The sequence below is a fragment of the Hyaena hyaena genome, unplaced genomic scaffold (genome assembly GCF_003009895.1).
Source record: "Hyaena hyaena isolate Hyena2069 unplaced genomic scaffold, ASM300989v1 scaffold_725, whole genome shotgun sequence".
NCBI lineage: Eukaryota > Metazoa > Chordata > Mammalia > Carnivora > Hyaenidae > Hyaena > Hyaena hyaena.
Window position 1 is genome coordinate 724,417 of NW_024081355.1, and position 27,971 is coordinate 752,387.

Below are 27,971 nucleotides of genomic sequence, written 5' to 3' on the forward strand. Positions count from 1 at the left end.
TAAGGGTCATGAGCTCATGGTTCATGGGATCGAGCCCTGCATCAGGCTCTGCGCAGACAATGCAGGGCCTGCTTGGGATTCTCTCTTTCTCCCCCTCTTTCTGCCCCTCCCCCACTCACATGCATGCTTGCTCGCTCGCTCTCAGTCAAAATAAATAAATAAACTTCAAAAAATTAAAGTATACATTTTCTCCATTCTATGGAGGAGAAAAGAGATAGCTTTCAAATGGATGCATGGAGGGTGGGGCTTACATACTGAGAAACTTAATTTCCTTCACATAGAAAGCAAACCAAACACTAGATGCCTTCCTTAACACTAAGCTCATATTCACATGCCGCTGACCAGTTTCCCTTCTGAAGTAAAAACGTGAGCCAGAGATGATCATGGACTCTGTCCTAAGCATAATCAACCATTTGGGCCAATGTTGTATTCTTGTGTTCTATCACAAATGACATCCGCATTTCTACTATATAAAAACCTAAGACTTGGGGCGCCTGGGTGGCTTAGTCGGTTAAGCGTCCGACTTTCGCTTAGGTCATGATCTCGCGGTTCGTGGGTTCGAGCCCCGCGTCGGGCTCTGTGCTGACTGCCAGCTCAGAGCCTGGAGCCTGTTTCAGTCTGTGACTCCCTCTCTCTCTGACCCTCCCCTGCTCGCGCTGTCTCTCTCTCTCTCTCCTAGAAATAAATAAAAATATTAAAAAAAAAAAAAAAAAAAAAAACCTAAGACTTAATGGATATATTTACACACACTTGTAAAAAAGCATCATCACCACAGAGTGGAGACAGAGGTCTGTAAGATACTTCTCTGATCTAGAAGCTGCATCAGAAAGGGGTGCTGTCGAGGCTGTGACAGAGCAGAGCAGAATGTCTGTGAGACCATTCTGCTGTTCATACTTCTATTTTATCACTAAAAGGTTGCTGTTGGCGGTATGGGGAGAGGACTGGGGGCTCAGGCTGTGGGTTTATTGGGTGTGGCAAAGGAATTATTCAACAAAGAGTGAACGGAAAAAACAAACCACCACTAAAATAATTTGAATTCTGTTTACCTGTACACGGACACACTTTAAGAGTTCCATAGAACAACACTACTTATTTCACTCTATCCAATCAAGTACACAACCATGGTCACATCCTGCCTTTTTGTTTTGTTTCAAAGTTTTAGATCAAACAGAAATACTTATTATTTAATGTATATATAATAACAGGGACACAAAACTGCTCGGCACATGACCTTAGGTCTTAAAATCCTCACAGCCCCTCATCTCCAGACTGATAATTTCTTCCAGAGACTCAAGGTAACAACAGCCACGTCTAGAAGCACTCAGAGAAAGGGTCCGCAGCATAGCTGCCTGTGAGAGCTGAGCTCATTCCAGTCCCAACTGTAGTCTCAACCTAACATCCTCAATTCTTGGAATTAAGCAATTCTTGTTTAGATTTGTCAGTAATGTTATTTTTTGCCATTCTTTCCAGTTTGCATTTTGCTTCTTGATTTTCAAAGATGTTTCTTTCCTTTTTAATTTAAAACTACACAAAGTTAGAACAATACAAATGCAGGATATAAAATACAAAGTGCAATACAGTCTCCATTTAGCCATGACCAGTTCCTACCCCTAATTCTTCACTCCTACCCAGCGGTTAATTTGGGGCTTAGAATTCCAATCTTTAAATATCTGTGTACACACACAAACACACACACACACTCATTCAACAAATGTTTGGTTAGCATGTACTCTGTCCCAAACACTTTCTGGGAACTGTTAAGATACAGAAATGAATAGGGGCGCCTGGGTGGCTCAGTCGGTTAAGCGTCCGACTTGAGCTCAGGTCATGATCTCACAGTTTGTGGGTTCGAGCCCCGCGTCGGGCTCTGTGCTGATAGCTCAGCGCCTGGAGCCTGCTTCAGATGCTGTATCTCCCTCTCTCTCTGATCCTCCCCTGCTCATGCTGCCTCTCTCTCTCTCTCTCTCTCAGAAATAAATAAATCATTAAAAAAATTTAAAAAAAAAGATACAGAAATGAATAAAATTTTTTAAAGAAAAAAAAAAAAAAACTCAGCCCTAACGGATTTCATTTTTAAGTGGAAAAAGACACTATCCCTCCCACCAAAGGAAGACAAACTGCAAATGTTACATGAGGGATAAAAGCCACGGAGGGAACAAAAGGCTCGCGCTGACTCAGAACACACAAAATCACATCATTCTTTTCAACAGTAGCATAGCACGGATGTTTGTATTTTATCTAGTCTGCAACATTTGTACTATGATTTCTAGTATTTGCTACATCTAAAATAACATAATGAGTGAGGTATAAGAAAATAAAATATAAACCCGTGTAACCATCTTAGTTCACATCACTATGGCCACCGAAACCCTGCCCCAACCTCCAGTGTTAACTACTACCCATAATTTTTTATCATCCGCTTTTCTTTACAGTTTCACTAGAAATGTATATATCCCTAACAAAATGTGCCTTACGGTTTATGAAAGTGCCTTACGAAAGCACTTGCTTTCTCAGCTGCACGTTGGTGCATTCATTTTCACACACAATTTATACCACGCTTTTAAAAAAAATTTTTATATTTATTTCTGAGAGAGAGAGAAAGAGAGAGAACGAGTGCAGGGGAGGGTCAGAGAGAGAGGGAGATACAGAATCTGAAGCAGGCTCCAGGCTCTAAGGTAGCATTCAGCACAGAGCCCGATGCGGGGCTCAAACCCACAAACCGCGAGATCATGACCTGAGCCGAAGTCGGACACTTAACTGACTGAGCCACCCAGGCGCCCCTATACCACAGTTTTAAAAATCTTTTCTCCTCTCAATAAACATCTGGACTGTTTCCAGGCTTCTGCTACTACAAACAGCCATTGTGAACATCCATGTAGGTGTCTTCTTTCCATTAGTGGTCTGTACAACTTTACACGGTCTACACATCTTTAACTTCACAAGGCAATGTCAAATTGTCTTCCAAAGTAGTTGTGCCAATTCACACATCCACCAAGAGTTTCCACTACACCAAATCCTGGCAAGCAGTAGATATCACAGGGCTTTTTTCTTTTTAGTTTTTACCAATCTGCTAGATAGAAAATGGTACCTTATTGTAGAGTTTTTGTTTCTGGTGTGTAAGAATAAAGAGGAGGGTTTGTTTAAAATATATGTTCTTTGGCCCTACTCCAGAAAGTAAATTCAATAGGTCTGCAGTGAGCCTGACTCCCTTCAGCATTTCTTGTATAGAAGGTCTATTAGCGATGAACTCCCTGAAATGTTGTTTATCTGAGAGTGTCTTAATTTCGCCTTCATTCTTTTTAAAATTTATTTATTTTTGAGTGAGAGTGTGCGTGCGTGCACACAAGTGATTGAGGGACAGAGAGAGAGGGCGAGAGAAAGAATCCCATGAGGGGCAGAGAGAGAGAGAGAGAGAGAGGGAGGGAGAGACAGTGCACAGCCCAGTGCCCGAGCTCACTTGATAGGGGGCTCAAACTCAAGAACCGAACCATGCGATAGTGACTTGAGCCAAAGTCGATGCTCAACTGACTGAGCCACCCAGGCGCCCCTCTCTCCTTTATTCTTAAAGGATACCTTTGCCAGATTTTGAATTCTTGGTTGGCAGTTTTTTCATTCAGTACTTTAAAATGTTATCACCTCCTTCTAGCCTTTAATATTAACCCAACCTTGAATTCTTAGGATGAATACAGTACTTTGCTGGATTCTATTCTGGGGTTTTCTCCATCCATGTTTAAGTAAATTCGCCTCTGATTTTCCTGTTATGTACTATCCTTGTCTGGCTTTTGCTATCAGATTATCCTAGCCCCATAAAATGTAGTAGGAAGCAGTCTTTCCTTCTTATGGACACTCTGTAGCACAGAAGTAAAATTACTGAGTATAAGTATTTTAAATTTTGTTAGATAGTACCAAACTACCCTCCAAAGGGTTATACCAATTTATACTCCTACCAGAGTACTAGAACTTACATTTTCCTAATACTCTTGCCAATACTATTTTTAAATAACTTTTTAAAAATTCTAATGTCCAATCTGATAAGCAAAAACATAAGTAAGATTTCTCTAAATACTAATGAGATAAAGCACCTTTTCATTTTAACTGCCATTTGTACTTCTTATCATATCAGATTTACTTCCCTTTGCTTTCCAGCGACAGCCCTCCTCTGGTAAAGATCACTTGTTTCTAGTCTGAAAAGCAGTTTACAACACAGTTTTCCTTGAATCCAAATTCCAAGGTAAATGGAACACTTAAATATCCAAAAATGCACTTGCCTCTAGTAAGTGAAAAGTATGACCCCTCCATGTTCTCCATCATCCAGCGCACGTAAACTATGGGAAATGCACATTCCTGTACTATACGAGTAAAGTTCCATAAAGTTTGCTCACAGAAAAGAACTCTGAAAACGATCATTATAATTAATGTACAAACTAAGTATGCAGGCTCCACTGGCTGAATGTCCAACTCTTGGTTTTGGCTCAGGGCATGATCCTAGGCTGTGGGATCGAGCCTCCTGTTGAGCTCTATGCTGAGCATGGGGCCTGCTTGAGATTCTTTCTCTCCCTCTCTCTCTCTCTCTCTGCCCCCACCCCTACTCAAGCACGCACTCTCTCCCTCTCTCAAATAATAATAATAATAATAATAAAACTAAATACATGAAAATTTGACTGGAAGAAAAATCAAGCACCAAGACCATACTATCAATAATATGCATAGATAATTATATACAAATTGTTACCACATCTAACACATATAAAAATTCTTAAGGAACCCAAGTTCAGAAGCAGCTTCAACATCAGCATGAGGCATTTTGCTACCTTTCTGGAAACCACAAATTTAGTGCAAACAAATAATAACAGCGCACCCTGACCACAGAACACAGCATAAAAAAATGCATTACACAAATGTATGTATGCCAGATCAACACTACAGATAAGAACAGCTTCAGGTCATCTGCCTCTGAGCAGACAAGCGTAAGAGAAAAAACACAGCTTGTATACAAAACTGGGTATTCAGAACATGGTTTTACATAGGTAAAACCAAAGAACACTATTATAAAGTTTGAGTGAAACATTTAAAAGAATCACAGAGACCGTTTATTTGACAAGTTTTGCTTGAAAAACTGAAATGTGCTGAATGGAGGTAAAAAGACAGTGTTTCTGAAAATATATGGACTGAAATATTTATATACTTCAATATAAAAAAACAGGATGGGGCTCAGTCGGTTGAACATCCAATTTTGGCTCAGGTCATGATCTCACGGTTCATGAGTTCTGGCCCCAAGCAGGGCTTGCTGCTGTCAGGGCAGAGCCTGCTCACTTCCTCTGTCCCCCTCTCTCTCTGTGCCTCCCCCACCTGTACTTTCTCTCTTAAAAATAAACAAGAAACAAAAAACAAACAAACAAAAACCCCAGAATGGACGGTACTTTCCATTTAGCACAATTGGCTATATGCTAACCATGATCACATCAGCACCTCTTAAAATATTATGGTCTGTTCCTCAAAAGTCAAAGAGTTACCATATGACCCAGAAATTTCACTCCTAGTTATACACTAAGAAAACTGAAAAACATATGTTCACACAAAAATTTGTACACAAATATTCATTATTCATAACAGTTAAATACTGTAAACAACCAAATGCCCAACTGATGAGTGAATAAACAAAATATAATAGTTTTGCCATACAATTGAAGTATTATGCAGCCATAAAAAAAGAATAAAAAAAAATAAAGTACCAATACATACTACTACATGGATGAACCTTGAAAACATTGTAAGTGAAAGAAACCAGTCACAAAAGTCACATAATGTATGATTTATATAAAATGTCCCAAACAAGCAAATACACAGAAGAAATAAATTGGTAGCTGCCTAGGGCTGAGAGAACTGGGAAGAAAAAAGGAGTGACTATTGATGGGTACAGGGTTACTTTGTGAGGTGATAAAAAAAGTTCTAGAATTAGTGGGGATGGTTGAATACTATGAATATACTAAAACCACTGAACTGTACACTCTAAAAAGGTAAATTACATGGAATGTGAATTATATATTAAAAAACACTGGTCTCACAGCGATAAATCAATTGAGAGTACAATTTTGAAAAAGTGCCCAGGCAACTTTATGAAAATATTAAATCAACATAAGGAACACAACCATCACCTCCAAATGTATTCTAGTGCCTCTAGGTAATTAATCCCTTCCTCCTACCCCTCCCTAGCCCAAAGTAACATCTGATCTTTCTGTAGTTTGCATTCTCCACAATTTTTGATTTTCTGGAATTTCATTTAAAGGGGATATTGTGCGTACTCTGGCTTCTTTTACTCAATTATTTTGACATTTGTCCATATTTTTACATGTATCAATGGTTTATGCTTAGTAGTATTTCATAATACGAGCACCACAATTTGTCTACCCATCTCCCTGTTGATGGACATTTGAACTGCTTCTAATTTTTAGCTACAAGAAATAGTCACTATGAATATCTTTATACATATTTATATATGCAGATAGATATTTTTTCTAAAAATAGCTAGTGTGTTTTCTAAAGTGACTGTACCATTTTTATATCAACTTCAGTTGTTCCACAGCCTCTCCAACAGTTAGTATGGGGAGTCTCAAATTTTAGCCATACTGATAGTTGTGCAGTGGTATTTCACTGTGGTTTTAACTTGCATTTCCAAAATGATTAATGATGTTAAGCATTCTTCTGCATGTTTATTTGCCATATGTACATCGTTTTTGGTGAAGCAGAAAATCTTTTGCCATTTTCAAAAAATGGGTTTTCTTATTATGTCATTTTAAGAGTTCTTTATATAGTCTGGATAGAAGTCCTTTATGAAATAAATAATCTGAAAATGTTTTCTCCCAGAAAACATTTGTCCTTGTATTCTTATGAAGAGAAGTTTTTAATTTTGATGAAGTCCAATTTATGGGTCATACTTTTCTTTTATGGATCATACTTTTGGGGTCATATCTAAACAATCTTTGCATATCCCAAGATTTTCTCCTGTGTTTTCATTTTCAAGTTATCAAAAGTTTTACATTTAGGTCCGTTATCCATCTTGAGCTAATTTCTGTACATGGTTTAAAGTATGTATCTAGAGGTGCCTGGGTGGCTCAGCCAGTTAAGCCTCTGACTCTTGATCTCGGCTCAGGTCACGAAATCACAGTTCTTGAGTTCAAGCCCCGCATCAGGCTCTGTACTAATGACATGGAGCCTGCTTGTAATTCTGTCTCTCCTTCTCTCTGCCCTTTCCCCACTTATGTGCTCACTCTCTCTCAAAATAAATGAACTTTATTTAATGAAGTATGTATCTAAGCCCATATTTGTGTTATTCAAATGTTTCAGTACCATTTATTCATTTATTTATTTTTATTTTTTATTTGAGAGAGAAAAAGAGCATGAATGGGGGAGAGGGGAATTGGAGAGAGAGGGAGAGGAAGATAGGGGGGAGGCAGTGAGGGGGTGGAGGGAGGGATGGAGGGAGGGAGGGAGGGAGGGAGGGAGAGAGAGAGAAAGAGAGAGAGAGAGAGACAGAGAGAGAGAGAATCCTAAGCAGGCTGCACACTCAGCACAGAGCCCAACACAGGACTCGATCCCACAACCTGGGGATTATAACCTAAGCTGAAATCAAGAGTTGGATGCTCTGGAACCAGAAAAGGCCCCAAAAAGCCGAAGCAATCCTGAAAAAGAAAACCAAAGCTGGAGGCACAACAATTCTGGACTTCAAGCTGCATTACAAAGTTGTAATCATCAAGATAGCATGGTACTGGCACAAAAACAGACACTTAGATCAATGGAACAGAATAGAGAACCCAGAAATGGACCCACAAACATACAGCCAACTCATCTTTGACAAAACAGGAAAGAATTTGCAATGGAAGAATGTCTCTTCAGCAAATGGTGTTGGGAAAACTGGACAGCGACCTGCAGGAGAATGAACCTGGACCACTTTCTTACACCATACACAAAAATAAACTCAAGATGATCTAAACCTAAATACAGGAAGCCATCAGAATCCTAGAGAAGAAAACAGGCAACAACCTCTTTGACTTTGGCTGCAGCAACTTCTTACTTGACTTGTCTCCAGAAGCCAGGGAAACAAAAAGCAGAAATGAACTATTCCTTAAAAAAAATTTTTTTAAACATTTATCCATTTTTTGAGAGACAAAGAGAGACATATGAGCAGGGGAAGGACAGAGAAAGAAACACAGAATTAGAAGCAGGCTCCAGTCTCTCGGCTGTCAGCATAGAGCCCAACACAGGGCTCGAACTCACAAATAGTAATATCATGATCTTAGCCGAAGTTGGATGCTTGACTGAGCCACCCAGGTGCCCAAAAATGAACTATTCCTTATCAAGATAAAAAGCTTCTGCACAGCAAAGGAAAACAATCAGCAAAACTAAAAGGCAACCAATGGAATGGGAGAAGATATTTGCAAATGACATATCTGATAAAAGGTTAGCATACAAAATCTATAAAGAACTTATGAAACTCAACACCCAAAAAACAAATAATCCAGTGAAGAAATGGGCAGAAGACATGAACATACACTTTTCCAAAGAAAACATCCAGATAGCTAACAGACACATGAAAACATGCTCAACATCACTCACCATCAGGGAAATAAGGAATTAAAACCACAATGGGATACCACCTCACACCAGTCAGGATGGCTAAAATCAGTAAGTCAGGCAACAACAGATGTTGGCGAGGATGCAGAAAAGAGGAACCCTTCTGCACTGCTGGTGGGAATGCAAAATGGTGCAGCCACTCTGGAAAACAGTATGGAGGTTCCTCAAAAAGTTAAAAATAGATGGGGGTGGCTCAGTCAGTTAAGCGTCTGACTTTGGCTCAGGACATGATCTCACAGATTGTACTTTCAAGCCCCACAATGGGCTCTGTGCTGACAACTCAGAGCCTGCAGCCTGCTTCAGATTCTGTGTCTCCCTCTCTGCCCCTCCCCCTCAGGCTCTGTCTCTCAAAAATACATAAACATTAAAAAATATATTTTTTAAAGTTAAAAACAGAACTACCCTTGACCCAGCAACTGCACTACTAGGCATTTATCCAAACAATAAAGGTGTGCTGTTTCAAAGGGACACATGTATTCCAATGTTTACAGCAGCACTATTTACAACAGCCAAAGTATGAAAAGAGACCAAATATCCACTGACCGATGATAAAGAAGATGTGGTATGTACATATATCTATAATGGAATATTACTTGGTGATCAAAAATGATGAAATCTTGCCATTTGCAACTATGTGGATGGAACTAGAGTATAGTATACTAAGCAAAATAAGTCAGTGAAAGACAAATACCATATGATGTCACTCATATGTGGAATTTAAGACTCAAAACAGGTGAACATAAGGGCAGAGAAGCAAAAATAATATAAAAGCAGAGAGGGAGATAAAACATGAGACTCTTAAATACAAGGAACAGAGAGTTACTGGAGGGGTGGGGGGGGATGGGCTAAATGAGCAAGGGGCATTAAAGAGGACACTTGTTGGGATGAGCACACTTATATGTAAGTGGAGAATCACTAATTTCTATGCCTAAAACCATTATTACACTACATTTAAAAGCCTATGCGTTTTCTCCTGAATTGCCTTTGTACCTTTGTCAAAATCAGTTGTCCATAGTGTATGTCTGTTTCTAGACTCTGGATATTCTGTTCTTTTGATCTACCTGTCTTCATGGCAATATCATAGTCTTGATTACTGTAGCTTTATAATAAGTTTTGAAATCAGGTAGTATTGTTCCAACTTTTTCTTCTTTTTCAAAGAAATTTTACTCTACATATTTTTCATTTCAATATGAATTTCAGAATCTGCTTGTCAATACCCTTTTTAAAAACATTTTTAATGTTTATTTTTGAGAGAGACAGAGCATGAGTGGGGAAGGGGCAAAGAGAGATGGAGACACAGAATCCAAAGCAAGCTCCCAGGCTCTGAGCTGTCAGCACAGAGCCCAGTGCAGGGCTTGAACCCACAAGCTGTGAGATCATGACCTGAACTGAAGTCGGACAGTTAACAGACTGAACCACCCAGGTGTCCCTTTGCTTGTCAATTTCTATAAAAAATCTTGACTGGGACCCTCACTAGAATTATACTGAATTATGAATGACATCCCAACAATATTAAGTTGATCCATGAGTGGGACATATTTCTCCATTTATTTAGGTGTTCTTCAATGTCTCTAAGTAACATTTTATAGTTCTCCATGTTCAGATTTTAGACATCTTTTTAAAATACTTCATATTTGTGGGGCGCCTGGGTGGCTTAGTCGGTTAAGCGTCCGACTTTCGCTTAGGTCACGATCTCGCGGTTCGTGGGTTCGAGCCCCGCGTTGGGCTCTGTGCTGACTGCCAGCTCAGAGCCTGGAGCCTGTTTCAGAGTCTGTGACTCCCTCTCTCTGACCCTCCCCTGCTCACGCTGTCTCTCTCTCCTAGAAACAGATAAAACATTAAAAAAAAAATTTAAAATACTTCATATTTGTATACTATTGTAAATTTTTTTAACTTCAATTACCAACTGCTAATATGTAAAAATACGTTCGATTTTTTTGTTTTACTTATATTCTGCAACTTTACTAAATTCACTAGCCTTAACAAGAGCTTTCTTATACATTCCATCAGGTTTTCAACATAAAAGACCATGACAATAGACAGGTTTATGTCTTCCTTTCCAATGTGGATGCCACTTATATCTGTCTCTATCTACCTTACCTTATTACACTGGCTAGAACCTCCAAAACAACCGTGAACACAAGTGATGAGGGAAGACATCCTGGTCTTGTTCCTGATCTTAGCTAGAAAATATTTTGCTTCACCATTAATTATGACGTTAGTTGTAGGATTTTATTAGATGCTCTGTCAGATTAAGGAAATTACCATCTATTTTACTTTGCTGAGAGTTTTTATCAAAAATTAATGTTAGCAAGCACCTGGCCAGTTGTTTGAGTGTCCAACTTTTGATCTCAGCTCAGGTCATGATCTCACAGTTAATGCGCTCAAGCCCTGCATCGGGCTCCACCCAGATGGTGCAGAGCCCACTTGGGTTTCTCTCTCTCCTCTCTCTCCCTCGCTCAGGCACTCATTTTCTCTCAAAATAAATAAACATTTTTAAAAATTGATTTTAGATTCTGTCAAATGCCTTATTTGCATCCATTATGATGACTGTATGATTTTTACTTTGTCTTGTTACTATGGTGAATTACATTGACTTTCAAATGTTGAACTAATATTCAAATTATGAACTAACCTTGCATTTCTGAAATAAATCCCATTTGAGTATGATGTCTAATTCTTCTTATATAGTGTTGGGTTCTATTTGCTAAAATTTTTTTTTTTTAATTTCCACATCTATGTTCATGAGGGGATATGTCCATAGTTTTCCCCGACTCATGGTTTTTAGATATAGGAAACCTGAACTATATCTTCACCCTGAAAAAGGTAGTAGCTGTTATTAACAAGTAGGCAAAGAAGTACAGGGTTCACATTTACCATGGAAATAAAGTTTCTACTTAGAGGCAAATGGAAGGCTGAATAAAATTACTGCAAACCTAAAAGCTTAGAGGACAATTTAAAAGACCTATACTTAAAAGGTCTGTCTCCAAGAAACAGGTTTGTTCAATAAATCAAGGAAAAATCACAATGGGTGTGTGTGTGTGTGTGTGTGTGTGTGTGTGTGTGTGTGTGTTTTAAGAATAATAAACAGGGTGCCTGGTGGCTCAGACAGTTAAGCATGGACTCTTGATTTCAGCTCAGGTCATGACCTCATGTTTGTTGGATCGAGCCTAGTGTCAGGCTTTGCACCCATAGCTCAGAGCCTGCTTGAGATTCTCTCTCTCCCCCTCTCTCTGCCCCTCCCCAACTTGTACTCTCCCATGTACACACTCTCTCTCTCAAAAATAAATAAACATTTAAAAAAAATAAACATTAGAATAATTATGAGCAGAGGATACTGAAAGAAAAGTAAAAAAAAAAAGTGCTCAACCTCAAATCAACTCAAGGGTGCGTGGAATATAAGGCTTAAAAGTAAATGGCAATTTGGGGTGCCTGGGTGTCTCAGTCAGTTGAGCGTCCAACTCTTGGGTTTTGGCTCAGGTTGTGATCTCATGGTTCACGGGATTGAGCCCCACACCGGGCTCTGTGCTGACAGCACGGAGCTTGCTTGGGGTTCTCTCTCTCTCTCTCTCTCTCTCAAAATAAACAAACTTTAAAAAAAAAAAACAGTAAATGGAAAATGGAAATTCAGAGGTTTGTAATATACTGTCTGGGCAAGATAGGGGCCCTCAAAAAGAAATCTTAAGACTATGGTCGCAACCATGACAAATTCCTAAATTTTACTAAAATATAAAATTCAAATCCTAGTCACAAAAAGAATTATGATATACAGTCCCCTATCCCCCCCCCCCCCCAGTAATTTAAATGCTGTGTCATAAATAATCCCTGGAGAGGTACCCTCTCCTAAATGACTTTAAATTACAGTCCATGAACTCTGGGCAACGGGCACACACTGAAGAGAAAACTGGCAAGGCCCATACCAAGAGTGTTTTATTTTACCCTTCTTCCTTCAGTTACCATGAAGTGTGTAGTCTCTGCTTGACAACAGTGTTATGGGTGTGACCTGAGTAAGCACTGAATTATCGAAACAGTTATTTTTTTGAACAAATGCTGAAAAGCTCAGGAGTTTTACTTGACATTTCCAAAACCGACTGGATGTGAAGCAGGTACCGTGAAACAAGCTCTTTTAGGTCTTCACTCTAAGGGGCGCCTGGATGGCTCAGTCTGTTGAGCGTCCAACTTCAGCTCAGGTCATGATCTCACGGTTCATGGGCTGGAGCCCTGCGTCGGGCTCTGTGCTGACGGCTAGCTCAGAGCCTGGAGCCTGTTTCAGATTCTGTGTCTCCCTCTCTCTCTGACCCTCCCCTGCTCACACTGTCTCTCTCTCTCTCTCTCAGAAATAAATAAAACATTAAAAAAATTGTTTAATAAAATAAAATAAAAAATGAGACACATGGAAAGATCTGGTTGAATTAATTCAAACTTTAAGATTCAATCCAAGTTGTAACTGCTCACAGAACCTAAGTTCCACCGGGCATCTGAGTGCAAGCCCTCTGGCTGAGAATGAGAAGAGCAAATGGGGGAAAGACGGTTAACCTGGGGAAGGATGGCTTAAAGTCTTTAAGTTCTGTTTTACTAGATTGAATCATTTAAAATTGCCATTTTTGTAGGTCAAAAACAGAATATTGACAATTTTGTTTAGTTCAATGGGATTTAACTCTACGCTGCTTTTTATTATTTCAGAGCCTTCTCCACAGGCCCCGAGAGCACACACAGAGAGCGCGCGTTAGTACTGGAGAGTCTTTCCTCACTGAGTTCGTAAAAGCAAAACTTGTCTCGCAGAGTACCGATCTTGTCCCCCAGTTGCCCCAGTCACTACTGCCACCCTCCCGGCTCATTTCAGGCTTAAACTGCTAAACCTAAAGGTGAAGAGGCAAGAATCCAAACTCTCATTTCCGTCTCTGACCTCTTCATTCATCCCTCATTCTTCCTCTCTACCAGAGGAGTGACGTATCCTACTGGCAAGTAGCAAGAGCCTAACACTGGCTGATTCATATTTCTCCAGTGGATAGAGTTCACACTTTGGGATGCTACACAAATACAAAGAAAATGGTTCTGAGTTTGAATGCCTGTTCTGCAACCTCTAATTCTTAGGTGAGTCACCCCATGTGGACCAAGGATGTCGACTTGGCCACAGATCAGTATGTTCTCCAATATGGCTCTATAAAACTAAATTTTTATTTCCATCTGTCTGACTTCTGTGGTTTATTTCTCAATGAGTTCTAGAGTCAGAGGTGGAGGGAAGAGATACAATCAATGATCAAGTATCACATATAATCAGAATGCTTAGCACAAGATAACAGTTTAATACAATGTAGACGTGAAACAATATAAACTCAAAATATACAATTCTTTCAACTACAAAAAAGACGATTTTTTAACGTTTTATTTATTTCGGGGGGGGGGGGCAGCGTGACCAGGGGAGGGTCAGAGAGAGAGGGAGATACAGAATCCAAAGCAGGCTTCAGGCTCTGAGCTAGCTGTCAGCACACAGCCCAACACGGGGCTCAGACCCACGAACCGTAGGATCATAACCTGAGCCGAAGTCAGACGCTTAACTGACTGAGCCACCAAGACGCCCCCAAAAAAGATGATTTTTGCCATAATCCTAAATACATTTTAAAAAGCAGAAATACAATATGGTATACTCTGTGAATGCCTCTGAAAACAGTTAAAAAGCATGTATGTAAAAAATTAAGATATTGGGGCGCCTGGGTGGCTCAGTTGTTTAAGCATCTGACTTCAGCTCAGGTCATGATCTCACAGTTCATGGGTTCAAGCCCCGCGTCAGGCTCTGTGCTGACTGCCAGCTCAGAGCCTGGAGCCTATTTCAGATTCTGCTGTCTCTCTCTCTCTCTCAGAAAGAAATAAAATATTAAAAAAAAAAAATTTTAATGTAAGATATATTGCAAGGAAATAAATAAAGCTAAAATAAGGTAATGAGAATACAGGAGATTTTTTATTTTTTAAAAATCTTCTTAATGTTATTATAGCATCTGTGCCTATGCCTCAAGGTAAAACCTGAAAGGAAATGTATGGGAAAAAGGAGCTCTCGGAATAGTGGCATTCCAGATGTTTTTTAATACCTTTTAATTGTCATTATAATGCCTCATCATATACCAAAAGAAATTTTGTTCCAATAAATATAAACCAGAATGCGAGGAGCACCCTCCTGCCCCTCTGTGCACACCTGGGAGCTCTGTTTCCAGGAAGCCATCTACCTGATTTTCTGCTAATCCCAGGCAGCAGCCACAGACACTCTTGCACTGAAGTGATCATCTAGATAAGCTGAGCCTCTCAGATCAGATGTCTCACTGGTACCAGATCACAGTCAGAAGCTTTTAAGAAATCAATGAAACCCTCATGCAGCCATGGGCTCAATTCCCCAGGTTACCACCAGGGACCTCAGTACGGCAATGTCCTTCCTCTCTACAAACTGCTGGCAACGTTTTTAGATTCATTCTCTGCCCTCATCAATACTTAAACAAAGCTCCTACTTAACTGGCAATCCTTCACCACCCCCCCATCTTCACCTTCTATCTCCCCAGCTATTAGTAAATGCTAATTACAGAAAATAACCTCATCTTTCTTTGTACAAGCAACTCTGGCTGAAAAAAAAATAGAACAAAATTGAGCATAAGCTTTTGCTGAAATCATCAAGCTAAACTCTGGAAAAGGAAAAAAACACTTTGGTTTCTATTTATAATTTTCTACATTTTTTTACCCAGGGACAAGAGTATAAAACCTTACAATTTATGAATACTGTTTTGAGATAGTTTTTCTCACCTCATTGCTTATCTAAATATCCATCTACCGTTTTAACTTCTCCATGAAGGAGTTTTACCTTTTCCATGAAGTTTTAACAATGGCTAAAATGTACTAAAACCCACTGCATGGCAGGCACAGTGGCCTGCACACCTACCATGGATTAATTCATTGGGTCCCTATGAGGTAGATGCTTTCCCCAATTTACAGAGCAGGTAAGTGCTCAACCCAGGATATGAACTGAAGCGATCTTGTTCTGGGCATTCTGCTGTGTCACTTGACCTTTCCTCCCGGAGACGGCAGCCCCCCAGCCTCTCCCTTCTCCTGTGCTTGTCACACACACCCCACAACAAGGTTAGCACATTCTCCGTACACTCTTTGTTTTCTTATTTGCTTCATATGTGCTTGTACTTGTTCCCCAACTGAATTCTAAGTGCCTTGCAGGCAAGGCGACCATGACACTTGCTTCTTGCCCTGCTTCCAGCAGAGTGCTGTGCATAAAACATTCAATACATACTTTTTAGCTGATTGAGTTAAATGCCTGGCAATTTCTATAATGTTATAAAGAGAGAGTTTTTTCTATCTTCTAAATTCAAAAAGGAGAAAACTGACACATTCAAGCATGATGACCAGGGAGTTCTACAGAGGGAAAACCGGGCATAATCCTGCCCTTGCTACAACCCTAAGGGACATGAAGCCACCGGCTATGACTCAGCAAAATTACTTTCACACCTGAAGGACAGCTCATGCCATCAAGAACAGATTTAGCATTACTAAAGTTAGGAAACTGACTACCTATATTTATTTTTCTTCTGAATGCATCTCCTCCTGGTGAGTCATATCTATAAAACTGACAGACCCAAGTTTTTCCATTTCCTAAGAGAACTAACATTTAAAGAAAATCAGATGAAGCTTCCTTAGCATTATCTATAATCAGCAAGTGACACTGTGTGTTATCAGGAATAGCACACACAGGGAAAACCATACTAAAATCGGAAAGGCTTCCAAGCCTGGCAAGCACACTAAATCTTAAATAATGTCTTTTAATTCATCAAAATAAGAAAATAAAACCGGGAGTTCAAAGACATGAAAGGTCTTAAAGCACACTCTAATCGGCCCATGTACTAAGGCACTACAGAGTTAACCAAAAACCTTAAGACTGGATGTTAAAAAGTACACAGACCATAAGTAAAAGAAAATACCCTTAATAAAACAGGACTTTTACTCAAACATTCTGTCAAGCTTCTTGACTGTAATTCTACAACATAAAAATCAGGAGGGGGGGCAGGGGGGGTCAGTTCTTAAGATAATTTTCAGAGGATAAAGGAGAGAAGCTTAGGATTTTATGGGATTACTGAACACCAATTTTCCAACGCACTGCCAAGAGTTTTAAATTACACACAAATAAATATTAGAAATTGTCCTAGACCTCTAATGCAGCTAAGCTATCTCTGGAAAAGGCTAATGTGATCCTGAAACAAACACAAAAAAATCCTGATTATGGGATTTAACTTTTTTCTTTTAGCATCTGTTAGCCTTCTAAAGCCAACCAAGTAGTGTGGCAATAGAAGCAAAAGCAAACCAGTGTTTCCTGTAGGCTGAAACAGATGGTCTGTCCCTTATGGGCTGTATCACTAAATGATTAAAAACAAAGAGCATTTAACACCACTTACTTATACACTTAAAAACGGTTAAAATGACCAAAAGCAAACAAACAAGGGATTTTAAGTCAATGAATAAAGTGAAAAAGAAAATTACTCTGAATTTAATGTAAAATGGTATTCCAGGATGCAGACTAAGACCTTTTTTCAAATCATAGTTGGGAATTTTTCCGCAAAATATGGATATTACATTATATGAAGAACTGGAAATTAATTATAGGTCCCACCTTGAGATCTGGAAGGCAAGTAAATACAGTTTTGTTCATCTGGCCCCCTAACTCCAATCACACCAAACCACCATGCTCATTAGAGGCAACCTCTACAAAGCAGTACCTCTGTGCACAGCTGAAGACTGCATCGTTGTGACTTCAATTACAACTCATTCTGCCTGCTCTTTACTTGGCTGTCACATCACCAAAGCCAAGTACACAGCACTGTTGTTTCACAAACACCACAGCCCTTTTTCTCACACCATACACACAATTCAGGAGGTAGAAAACAGAATTGAAAACACCACCAGGTTCAAAACAGCATAGATCAAGGAGGTTACTCTCTCTTAATCAAGGGTTTACTAAAAGTAACAGGCCAAAGGCCCAACTACTAAAATCACAAATCTTCCTGAGGGCTACTCTTGCCCACATTTTTCTTATAGATTCTGATGTTTTGCTGCACTGGGAAGTGAAAATCTGTCATGATTTTAACACCCACTCACTCCCTACAGAATCCCTACAAGCCAAAGGAAAACTTACCTCTGCAAAATGTGTTGATGTGCTATTGTCTATCCGGCTGCCACCACCACCTAAAAAACTGAAGAGAAAAAGGAATGAGTACTGGTTCTATTCCTAGGAGCAAGCTTCCCTCCCAGAAGCTAAATATAGAATGGTACAATGAGAACAAAGCCCAATAAGGGAAAATAACTCATCCCAACGTGACACCTACAAAGGAAATTATGAACAGGCATGTGGATTAATCTATGAAAAACATTTTAACAAACTACAAAAATCGAGCATAAATCAAGTGAAAAATTGGAAAGAGGGGCCACCACAGAGTAGGAAGAAGGACCCACAGCCAGCAATGCAATTCAAATTTTTCCTAGCAAGAGAAGAAATACATGTATTCTCAAAGAGGCGAAGAACTAAAACAAGATTCTCAAAACGTTTCACTAAAAACTTATTCAACTACCAGATGAACACAACATGTGAGACTACTTGGGAATGATTAAATATAGTACAGCCAGGGGTCTGGTATGATAGTTAGCACATTATGAAAGAACTCAATAAACATTTTTTCTCCTTCTGACAGTTTTTCCTATTCTTTGATTATCCTATACATCTTTCAGGGCCCATCTCAAATGCTACCTCCTTCATTAAGTCTTTCTGAACTCATCAACCAAATGAGGATCCTCCACACCCCTCTGCACTTTGACTTTGATTCTAAATTCTACCATATTATAATCTAGTATTTGTCTCACCCATTTCTAACCCTTCCCTCCTTTCATAAATATAAATCCAAAGGGTAAAGACTGTATTAATACCATAGATATATGCAAAGTGTTTATTGTATATCAGACATTATACAGAGCACTCATCATTTTTGAAAACCTGAAGTGCTGCATTCTATATTGATAACTTGAAAAAATAAAAGCTGTTGAGCTAAAATTGACTGTGGAAACAATAAAATTACTCCTAAAGATTAGGGAGAAATATTAGATCACACGGTCCCATAAAATTTGCAAAAGAAAAGAAAAGAAAAGGAAAGAAGAAAGGAAGGAAGGAAGGAAGGAAGGAAGGAAGGAAGGAAGGAAGGAAGGAAGAGGAAAATGGCTAATAACATTTGGGGGGGCAGATAGAAAGAATCAGAAGAAATGCTAGATACCACTTTTACTTCAAGAGACACAAGCCTACAAACATGTACACACAGTCACTCCAATGATACAAGTCCACAAACTACTGTAATAGCTTTCGTTTTCAGAAAACCAATCCAGGCACTGTGCTCAGCACACTGAGGAAACACAGACACTCTGGTTAGTACAGAACCAAAAGTGAAATAGTAAAGCTAATGCCATTCTCTATGTAGTCATGCTCAGGCCTATGTGCTAATCAGAAACCATTTAACACTTATATTTGTTTCAAAAGTTAAAAACACTTTTGTAAAAACATTTCAAATGTAGAACAAGCTCAGAAGTACTAGTATATTTATGCTAAATTAAGTAAATAATTCAACTACCACCATCTACCCATTTTATTGCTCAGGCTTAGACAGGCTTCCAGGGCTCTTTTCTGCCTTTACTACACGGTTTCAGAGATTCAAATACTCTTGGTAATTAAAGCTATCAACTATTTTTTACAGTTCTGCTCCCCTTGAAACTCCCTCAGCATTCCCTTTCCTTAAAATTCCTCCACAGTTGAAGAGTAACAGGGCTAATCATAGAGAAGGGATAATCAAACAACCACATCTTCTGATAATGTTACAAAGCTCAAGAAAACTTACAAGATGCCCCTCACATGAACGTCTAGTAGCATCTGGAGCCCATTATCCAGTATTTACACGTAAGGACCTCTTCTCATTAATTTTTACCATCCATTATTTACACTGTAATTGCTAAGTATGCAAATCAGCAAATGTTTAGGAACTTCACAGAAGGGAATACCATGCTAGCTCTAGGATGCTGATTCTGAGAAAAAGATTTCTTCAAACATTTAAAACACTGATCTTTCAGGGCCACCTCGGAGCTCAGTCAGTTAAGACTTTTGATTTCAGCTCAGGTCATGATCTCATGGTTGTGAGATCAAGCCCCACATCCGGCTTAGCACACGGAGCCTACTTCGAATTCTTTCTCTCCCTCTTGCGCACGCATGGGCGCACGCACTCTCTCTCAAAATAAACATTTAAAGAAAACATAAATAAAATCTTGAACTTTTAAAAGACATAATCTGTACACCGGAGTATTTGCTACCAATAGCACTTGTACAGGACAACCTCTGACCTACAAAGGCATAAATACAAGAATTAAGGCAAGTGAATGCAGGATCCATAAAATTCATAGTTCCCTGCTAAAAAAAGATTCATCCTGCAGTTATCACCATCTGCACTTATAACCATACTTTGTATACAGGGCTAAAGAAACCAGGTTACTACTTAAAAACTTAGAAAAAAAAAAAATAAGCCCACTAACTGCTTCCCAACAACCAATATGCTCCTTATTTAACACATGCACAGCGTTAAGTGTCTGCAATAAGTATTTGATGCAATTATAAGAGCACAAATAAAAAGCTACCCCAAGTTAGTAGGCCATTCACACAAAACTGCTTTCACTTTCATGTTAATCTTACAGGTTTAGAGCAGGTATTATGTCATTTAAAACCAAGGCCATTAGATTAACATGTCAGTGTCTGTATCAAACGTGATCTCATGCTGGCCCAGAAGCTCCAGTTCATGTATACATATAATCACCAATCAGTAATCAAGTTACACTAATAGTACATACTGTAAAATGTGTAGTTTTTCCTGGTTGTGGAAGGGACCTTCAACTTTAGCGTCTGCCAACAGCAATAGTAAAGGAATTATTTACTGCCATTAAAACCTCCAGTCACCCCAAGATGAAAAGAAGCTTCAAATTACAGGTTCTGTTTATCCAGTCAGTATTTCTTCATTTGTCCAACCACTGTCTAACCACAGAGCCATAAAAGAACAAATGTGCCACTATGTTTAGCCAAAAAAGGCCATCCTATCAATGCGATTCTACTTTTTGTTATAGTTTTATTCATATTAACCAAGATGTAATATAAAATACTGTCACTGAGAAATAGTTCGCCTTTTTATAGGTTTTATACCTTTAATAAGACCAATTTCAAGCATTACAAACCCCAATATTAATACTACAGTGATAAGATGGCATAAGTCTGATGGCAATTAATTTTAGTAACAAGGGACCTAACTGCTCCACTTCCCTCGTTAGCAGAGCCTATCCACCTTGTCAGGAGTCGCTCCCCAGCTCCCCAGCCCCCCCACAAAAGACTATAACAGCAATTCACCTTCAAGCAACAGAGCAGTCACTAAAAACCACCCAATCATCTAAAAGAACACCAAAGTCTCAGAAAAAGAATGAAAACTTACCAGATTTACTGATATGGACACAGAGGTTTCCAAGGAATGCCACACACATATGATCAGAAACGGTACCTCTCATCTCATCACATTCTAAATCTTCCCATTTTTATTACCTTTCCCTCTGCCACTTTTCCGCCCTCTTTCCCTCCCTCTCTCTTGGCAGAGAGCATAAGTTATGAAACAAATCTCTTCCTATTCATTCAGTCGATGCTGAGAGAAAATAATTTTGATAACTGAATGCCTGATTTATTCATGAGCTTGTACAATACCTGGAATCATCCGTCACTTCTTCAATAAAGCCTGATTCACATCTGGGACAAATATATTCCTATAAGAGAAAGGAAGAAATAAATAAAAGTCTTTCATTAGAAAGCTAAGTATGTAGTTTCAGAATAATATGCTGTACACACGCTAAGGCTATGAAATGTTACATGTACTTGCTGACTACAAGGACAGCGTTTTTCTATCGCACTCTGGCAAATAAAGAATTCCGTAAGAGATGTGCAGAATGGCTTCATAAGAAGTTCCCCCTGAGAGCTCTTCATTTGGGCTGATTTTTAAAAAAAATGGAATAAATTCATGACCTAATTTTCTCTTCAAATCTAATGAAAAACCTCCACTAAATATCAGAGCAGTAAAAGATTATAATATTGACAAGTACAAAAACTGCCATTTTTTACTATATACAGAGGGGACACAAACTGAATCACTGTATAAATCAACTGGTAGACTAGAAATCTGCAACGAAATTTTACAGTATTTCTACTCTGTTGTTTAACTACCAATGGTTCCCAATAAAAATTAACATTCTCAGGTATTTCACAGAAATGTTAATTTAGGGCCACCTTGGGAGGCTTACTCAGTTGAGTGTCCAACACTTGACTTCGACTCAGGCCTTGATCTCCTAGTTTGTGAGATCGAGCCCTGCGTCAAACTCCATGCTGACAGTGCAGCACGTGCTTGAGATTCTCTCTCTCCTTCTCTCTCCCGGCTCCTCCCAAGTATGCACTCTCTCTCAAAATAAATAAACATTAAAAAAAGAAGTGTTAATTCAAATAACTAGAACAATTCCATTAAGTCAACCTCTATTTCCTTCAGTACCTTGAATCTTTATCTATTTTTATTTTTTAAATGTTTTTATTTATTTTTGAGAGACAGAGAGACACAAAGTGTGAGCAGGGGAAAGGCAGAGGGAGGGAAACACAGAATCTGAAGCAGGCTCCAGGCTCCGAGCTATCAGCACAGAGCCCAACGTGGGGCTCGAACTCACAAAACACAAGATCATGACCTGAGCCGAAGTCAGATGCTTAACCAACTGAGCCAGCCTGGTGCCCCAAATCTTTATTTTAAATAAATATCAAGCATTGATACTGGTAAGAAAGAATACACATTAGAGACTGCCTTCTCATAGTTTTAAAATATATATTTTAACTACCTATTAAAGAAGACCTAGGAAAGATATTTTCAACTGTTTTCTTGCTTCCCATATTTTCTAAACCTTAAATAAACTTTGTCTTATCAGAAAGTGATGTAAGCCATATTTGGCTACTCAAAGACAGAATGGTAATTCAAACATTAAAATGCTTTCTTAAAAGACATATAAAGAAAAAAAGACCAATCCCTTCCATCAAGGAAATTAGCTGGGTGAGGATACAGTCTATCCAAGAAACAGTAAAATTTAATTAAATAATTGCTATAATCAATGCACACTGGGAATATAAGGAAAGGCCAAAGTTTGCCTAAGAGAATCAGGGAAAGCTTTCTCTAAAACAGAGACTTAAATTATTAGCCTGTTTATTCAATGAAAAAGGAAATTCTGGGCCTAGGTCATAACAACAGAATATAACACGCATAGATAGAGTCTGGAGGGGAGCGGTTGTTATGAGTGTGGATAGGCCCTTGAGGACAAGACTGTGGAAAACATCATATTTACTATGAACATTAACCTGTGGTTCAGAAGCTCTCAAATTTTTTTCTCTGCTACCCATATGAAGGATGAGAAACACTCATAACTGGAGCATACTGTAAATTGGTCCATAAATAAAATAATTTGGAGACCATATAAATCCCTAAGACCCTCCCTCTACTCCTTCACCCTCCAACCTCCCAAGTAGCAGAAACTCTATCCCTTTCTCTCACCAAGAAATTTTATCTGAGTGCAAATGAGATTCATTTCAGAAGTCTAACCTTAAATCTATTCTAAGGTCTAATGTTAAAAAGAAAGAAAGGAATCAATTACAGGATGCCTGGGTAGCTCAGGTGATTGAGCGTCTGACTTCAGCTCAGGTCATGATCTCACGGTTCATGAGTTCAAGCCCCACCTCGGGCTCTGCTGTTAGCACAGAGCCTGCTTCAGATGCCTCAGATCTGAATCCTTCAGATTCATTCCCCCTTTCTTTTTTTTTTTTTTAATGTTTTAATTATTTCTGAGAGAGAGAGACAGTGTGAGCAGGGCAGCAGAGAGAGAGAGGGAGATATAGAATCTGAAACAGGCTCCAGGCTCTGAGCTAGCTGTCAGCAGAGACCGACGCGGGGCTCGAACCCACGAACTATGAGATCATGACCTGAGCCAAAGTTGGACACTTAAGCAACTGAGCCACCCAGACATTTCTCATTCCCCCTTTCACTACCCCTCCCCAGCTTGTACTCTCTCAAAAATAAACAAACATTTTAAAAAGGCATCAATCACAATCGTACTGCTGGGTCCTATGATTTCCTCCCTCTCCTCTCACCCACTCCCAATGTTTTAAATATCCTCTGTATGGAACAATTCCCAAACGTATATCTCCACCCCAGACCATGCTTCTGAACCCTCATTCTTATACTCAGACACACACACACACACACACACACACACACACACACACCCCTGAACAGGTGGCACATCAGTTTGCTCATACTGGAAACCTGGGAGTCATTCCTGACACCTCCCTCTCCGCTATCTTCCAACATTCAACCATCAGATCCTGACACTCCTAGCTTGAATACATTTCTCAAATCTACTCCATGCCCCACTATCTTCACTTAAGCCAGCAATGGACATAGACACAGAAATACCTTTCCTCTTAAGAGTCATAGCTTTTTCCTTATCTCTTCTGCATACTGAAGACAGAATGATCTTTTTTAAAACATAAAAACAGACTGTGTCATTTACCAGCTTAATACCTTTTAAGTATTTCCCATAACATTTTGTTTAAAATCAAACTCTTAAACATGACTTACAAGGCCCTGATTCAGCTAGTCTCTATTCAACTGGCCCACATCACTTCAGGCTACCCTCCCTCCCTCACTACATTCCAGCCACATGAGCCTTCCTTCATTTCTTCTGACTCATCCAGCTCACCCTGCCTCTAGGCTTCCATATATGCTGCTTCTATAACCGAAACACTATTCCCCTAACTTTGTGCAAGGCAAGGAACTTCTAATCTGTTAGCCTCCATCTTAATGTCACGTCAGAAAATCCTCCTTTTATCACCGAATCTAAAGTAGTTTCCTCTTATCCTTTTCTTTTTTAACTGAAGAACAATATAAGATACTGTACTGGTTTCAAGGGTACAACATAGTGACTCAATATTTATATGCATTACGAAATGATCACAATAAGTGTAGTTACTGTCTGTCACCATACAAAGTTGTTACCATATTGCCGACCATATTCCTTATGTTGTACTTTTTATCCCTGAGGCATATTTACTTTATAATTTTAAGACTGTACCTCTTAATCCCCTTCCCGTATTTCACCCATCTTCTGATCCCCTCATATTATTTTCCTCTACAGCACCTTCTTTACTACTTTATAGCACTTATTCAAATTTGTAAGTATATATTTTTAAATGTTTTTTAATGTCTATTTCCATTCAGTAAACTTAAAAGTTTCATAATGGCAGGGTGCAGATCACTTCTGATTACTGCTATACGCACAGAACAAGACAGGTGTTCAACAAATACTTACTGACTACATGAACATGAGATTACTTGCCACACACTTCACATATACAAGTCAAAGTACCAGAATCTGATATAATCAGAGAATAGGCAGAGTGTAAGTACAGAATATAAAAGCTGAAAACTTAAGAAGTTATGGCTGGACCATGAGATAGTGGAGGCTGAGGTTTCAGAGGTAGAACAGTTCTAGATGATCACAAAATCCAAGCTATGGGAGTAGGTGGCTGAAGTGGAATAGGGATGAAGGTCTTCAGAGTTAAAGGGTTGTCCACACTGATACTGAACTTCCAAAGTGATGTTAAGAGGCGTTATGGAGAGAAAATAATTTCAAAAGGCAGATATCATAATTGAGAAGACAAATAAAGACTCAGAGACAAGAATCATGCTGACTTAGGGGCGCCTGGGTGGCTTAGTCGGTTAAGCGTCCGACTTTCGCTTAGGTCATGATCTCACGGTTCGTGGGTTCGAGCCCCGCGTCGGGCTCTGTGCTGACTGCCAGCTCAGAGCCTGGAGCCTGTTTCAGTCTGTGACTCCCTCTCTCTCTGACCCTGCCCTGCTCACGCTGTCTCTCTCTCTCTCCTAGATATAAATAAAACATTAAAAAAAAAAATTAAAAAAAAAAAAAAAGAATCACGCTGACTTAGGGTAGAGAAATATACAAGTCTTCTCACCATGATCCCAGGCACAGTTCCAGGAGCCAGGTCATCAGCCACTTTAGCTCCTTCACAGAACAGGGACAAACCGAACTGACAGGCACTATGGTGTTCCTCCTACCACTAGGTACATCTTCCATTTACAAATAATCAAACCTTTCTAAATAATTCTATTTTGATTACAGGGAAGAGAACCAAAACTCATTCCAAATACTCTGTAAATTATTCCTGATCAAAGTAGCTAACAATAAAACAAACAAATCTCTCAGCTGTGGATTCTCTCTCCTGCAATCAACATTACAAGACATACAGAGAACTTTTTGGAATTCATAAGACTGTCATTCTCTAATCATCAAAGTAAAAAGTGTACACTCGTCTCTTACATACTTCAGTAGTCTGTTCTTAGAACAAAGGTCTGTTCTTAGCAAATTATCTCACTTTCATTCTCCTGGAAGCCTGAAAACCCCCAAAATAACATTCTAAAGATGTTATAGTTCAGTTGCTAGATTTTCTTTTTTAAAGGCTTGATAGCACTCAGCTTGCTGCCCTGTTTTTCTTCTCAAGTCACACTAGTCACGACATTTCCTGACTCCCAGCTTCACGAAGGGCGCCACTCCTTCATTCTAAAGACTAAAAAAACATTGTGGGGCGCCTGGGTGGCTCAGTTGGTTGAGTGCCCAACTCTTGATTTTGACTCAGGTCATGATCCCCACATTGGGCTCCACACTGGGCGTGGAGTCTGCTTAAGATGCTCTCTTTCTCCCACTGCCCCTTTCTCCTGCTCAAGGCATCCTGACTTGATAATTATTAAGCCGGGTATATGTGGGCTTCTTATACTACTATATTATTATACTCATTTTATACTAGTATACTTCTTATACTATTATTGATATATTTAAAATTTTCCACGATAAGGGCGCCTGGCTGGCTCAGTCGGTTAAGCGTCTGACTTCAGCTCAGGTCATGATCTCACGGTTCATGGGTTCAAGCCCCACGTCGGGCTCTGTGCTAGCTCAGAGACTGGAGTTTGTTTCAGATTCTGTGTCTCCCTCTCTCTCTGACCCTCCCCTGCTCACACTGTCTCAGAAAAAAAAAAAAAAATTAAAAAAAATTTTTTTTTAATTTTCCATGATAATGTTTTTTGTTTTAAGTTATATCAGTCTAAGAAACATAGTCAAGTCAGGAAAATGTTAACCAAACCATGTACTAAACAAACTGTGACCCAAAGTAAAAATAGGTTAGAAATAATCTATTAGCTAGAACAAGCAATCCTAAAATTTGTATGGAACCAGAAAAGACCCCAAATAGCCAAAGCAATCCTAAAAGAGAAAACCAAAGCTAGTGGCATCATAATCCCAAACACCAAGCTGTATTACAAAGCTGTAATCATCAAGACAGTATGGTACTGGCACAAAACTAGACAGATCAATGCAACAGAATAGAGAACTCAGAAATGAACCCACAACGTATTGCCAACTAATCTTTGACAAAGCAGGAAAGAGTACCCAATGGAATAAAGACAGTCTCTTCAGCAAATGGTGCTGGGAACACTGGACAGTGACATGCAAAAAAATGAACGTGGACCGCTTTCTTATACCATACACAAAAATAAATTCAAAATGGATGAAAGACCTAAATGAAAGTCATCATAATCCTCAAGGAGAAAGCAAAAACCTGTTTGACCTCAGCAGCAGCAATTTCTTACTCAACATGTCTCCAGAGGCAAAGAAAACAAAAGCAAAAATGAACTACTGGGACCTCATCTTTCTGCATAGCAAAGGAAACAATCAGCAAAACTAAAAGGCAACCGATGGAATGGGAGAAGATATTTGCAAATGACATATCAAATAAAGGGTTAGTATCCAATATCTATAAGGAACTTTTCAAAATAAACACCCAAATAACAAATTATCCAGTGAAGAAATGGGCAAAAGACATGAATAGACACTTTTCCAAAGAAGACATCCAGATGGCTAACAGACACATGAAAAGATGCTCAACATCACTCTTCATCAGGGAAATAACAGATCAAAACCACAATGAGATACCACCTCACACCCGTCAGGATGTCTAAAATTAATAACTCAGGCAAAAACAGATGCTGGTGAGGATGCGGAGAGAGAGGATCTCTTTTGCACTTCTGATGGGAATGCAAGCTGGTGCAGGCACTCTCAAAATGGATGACAGTATGGAGGTTCCTCAAAAA

General features: G+C 39.2%; 1 protein-coding gene across 1 annotated transcript in view; it reads right to left on the reverse strand.

Annotated features, from left to right (window-relative positions):
• Positions 1-27,971, reverse strand: part of RNF115 (ring finger protein 115) — an 87,896-nt gene that overhangs the window by 37,828 nt on the left and 22,097 nt on the right. Inside the window, exons 2-3 of the mRNA XM_039217864.1 lie at positions 21,437-21,495; positions 17,807-17,864 (exon numbers count right to left, since the gene is read on the reverse strand). Coding sequence (XP_039073795.1) covers positions 17,807-17,864; positions 21,437-21,495 — 117 coding nt within the window. The remainder of the gene's footprint in view (positions 1-17,806; positions 17,865-21,436; positions 21,496-27,971) is intronic.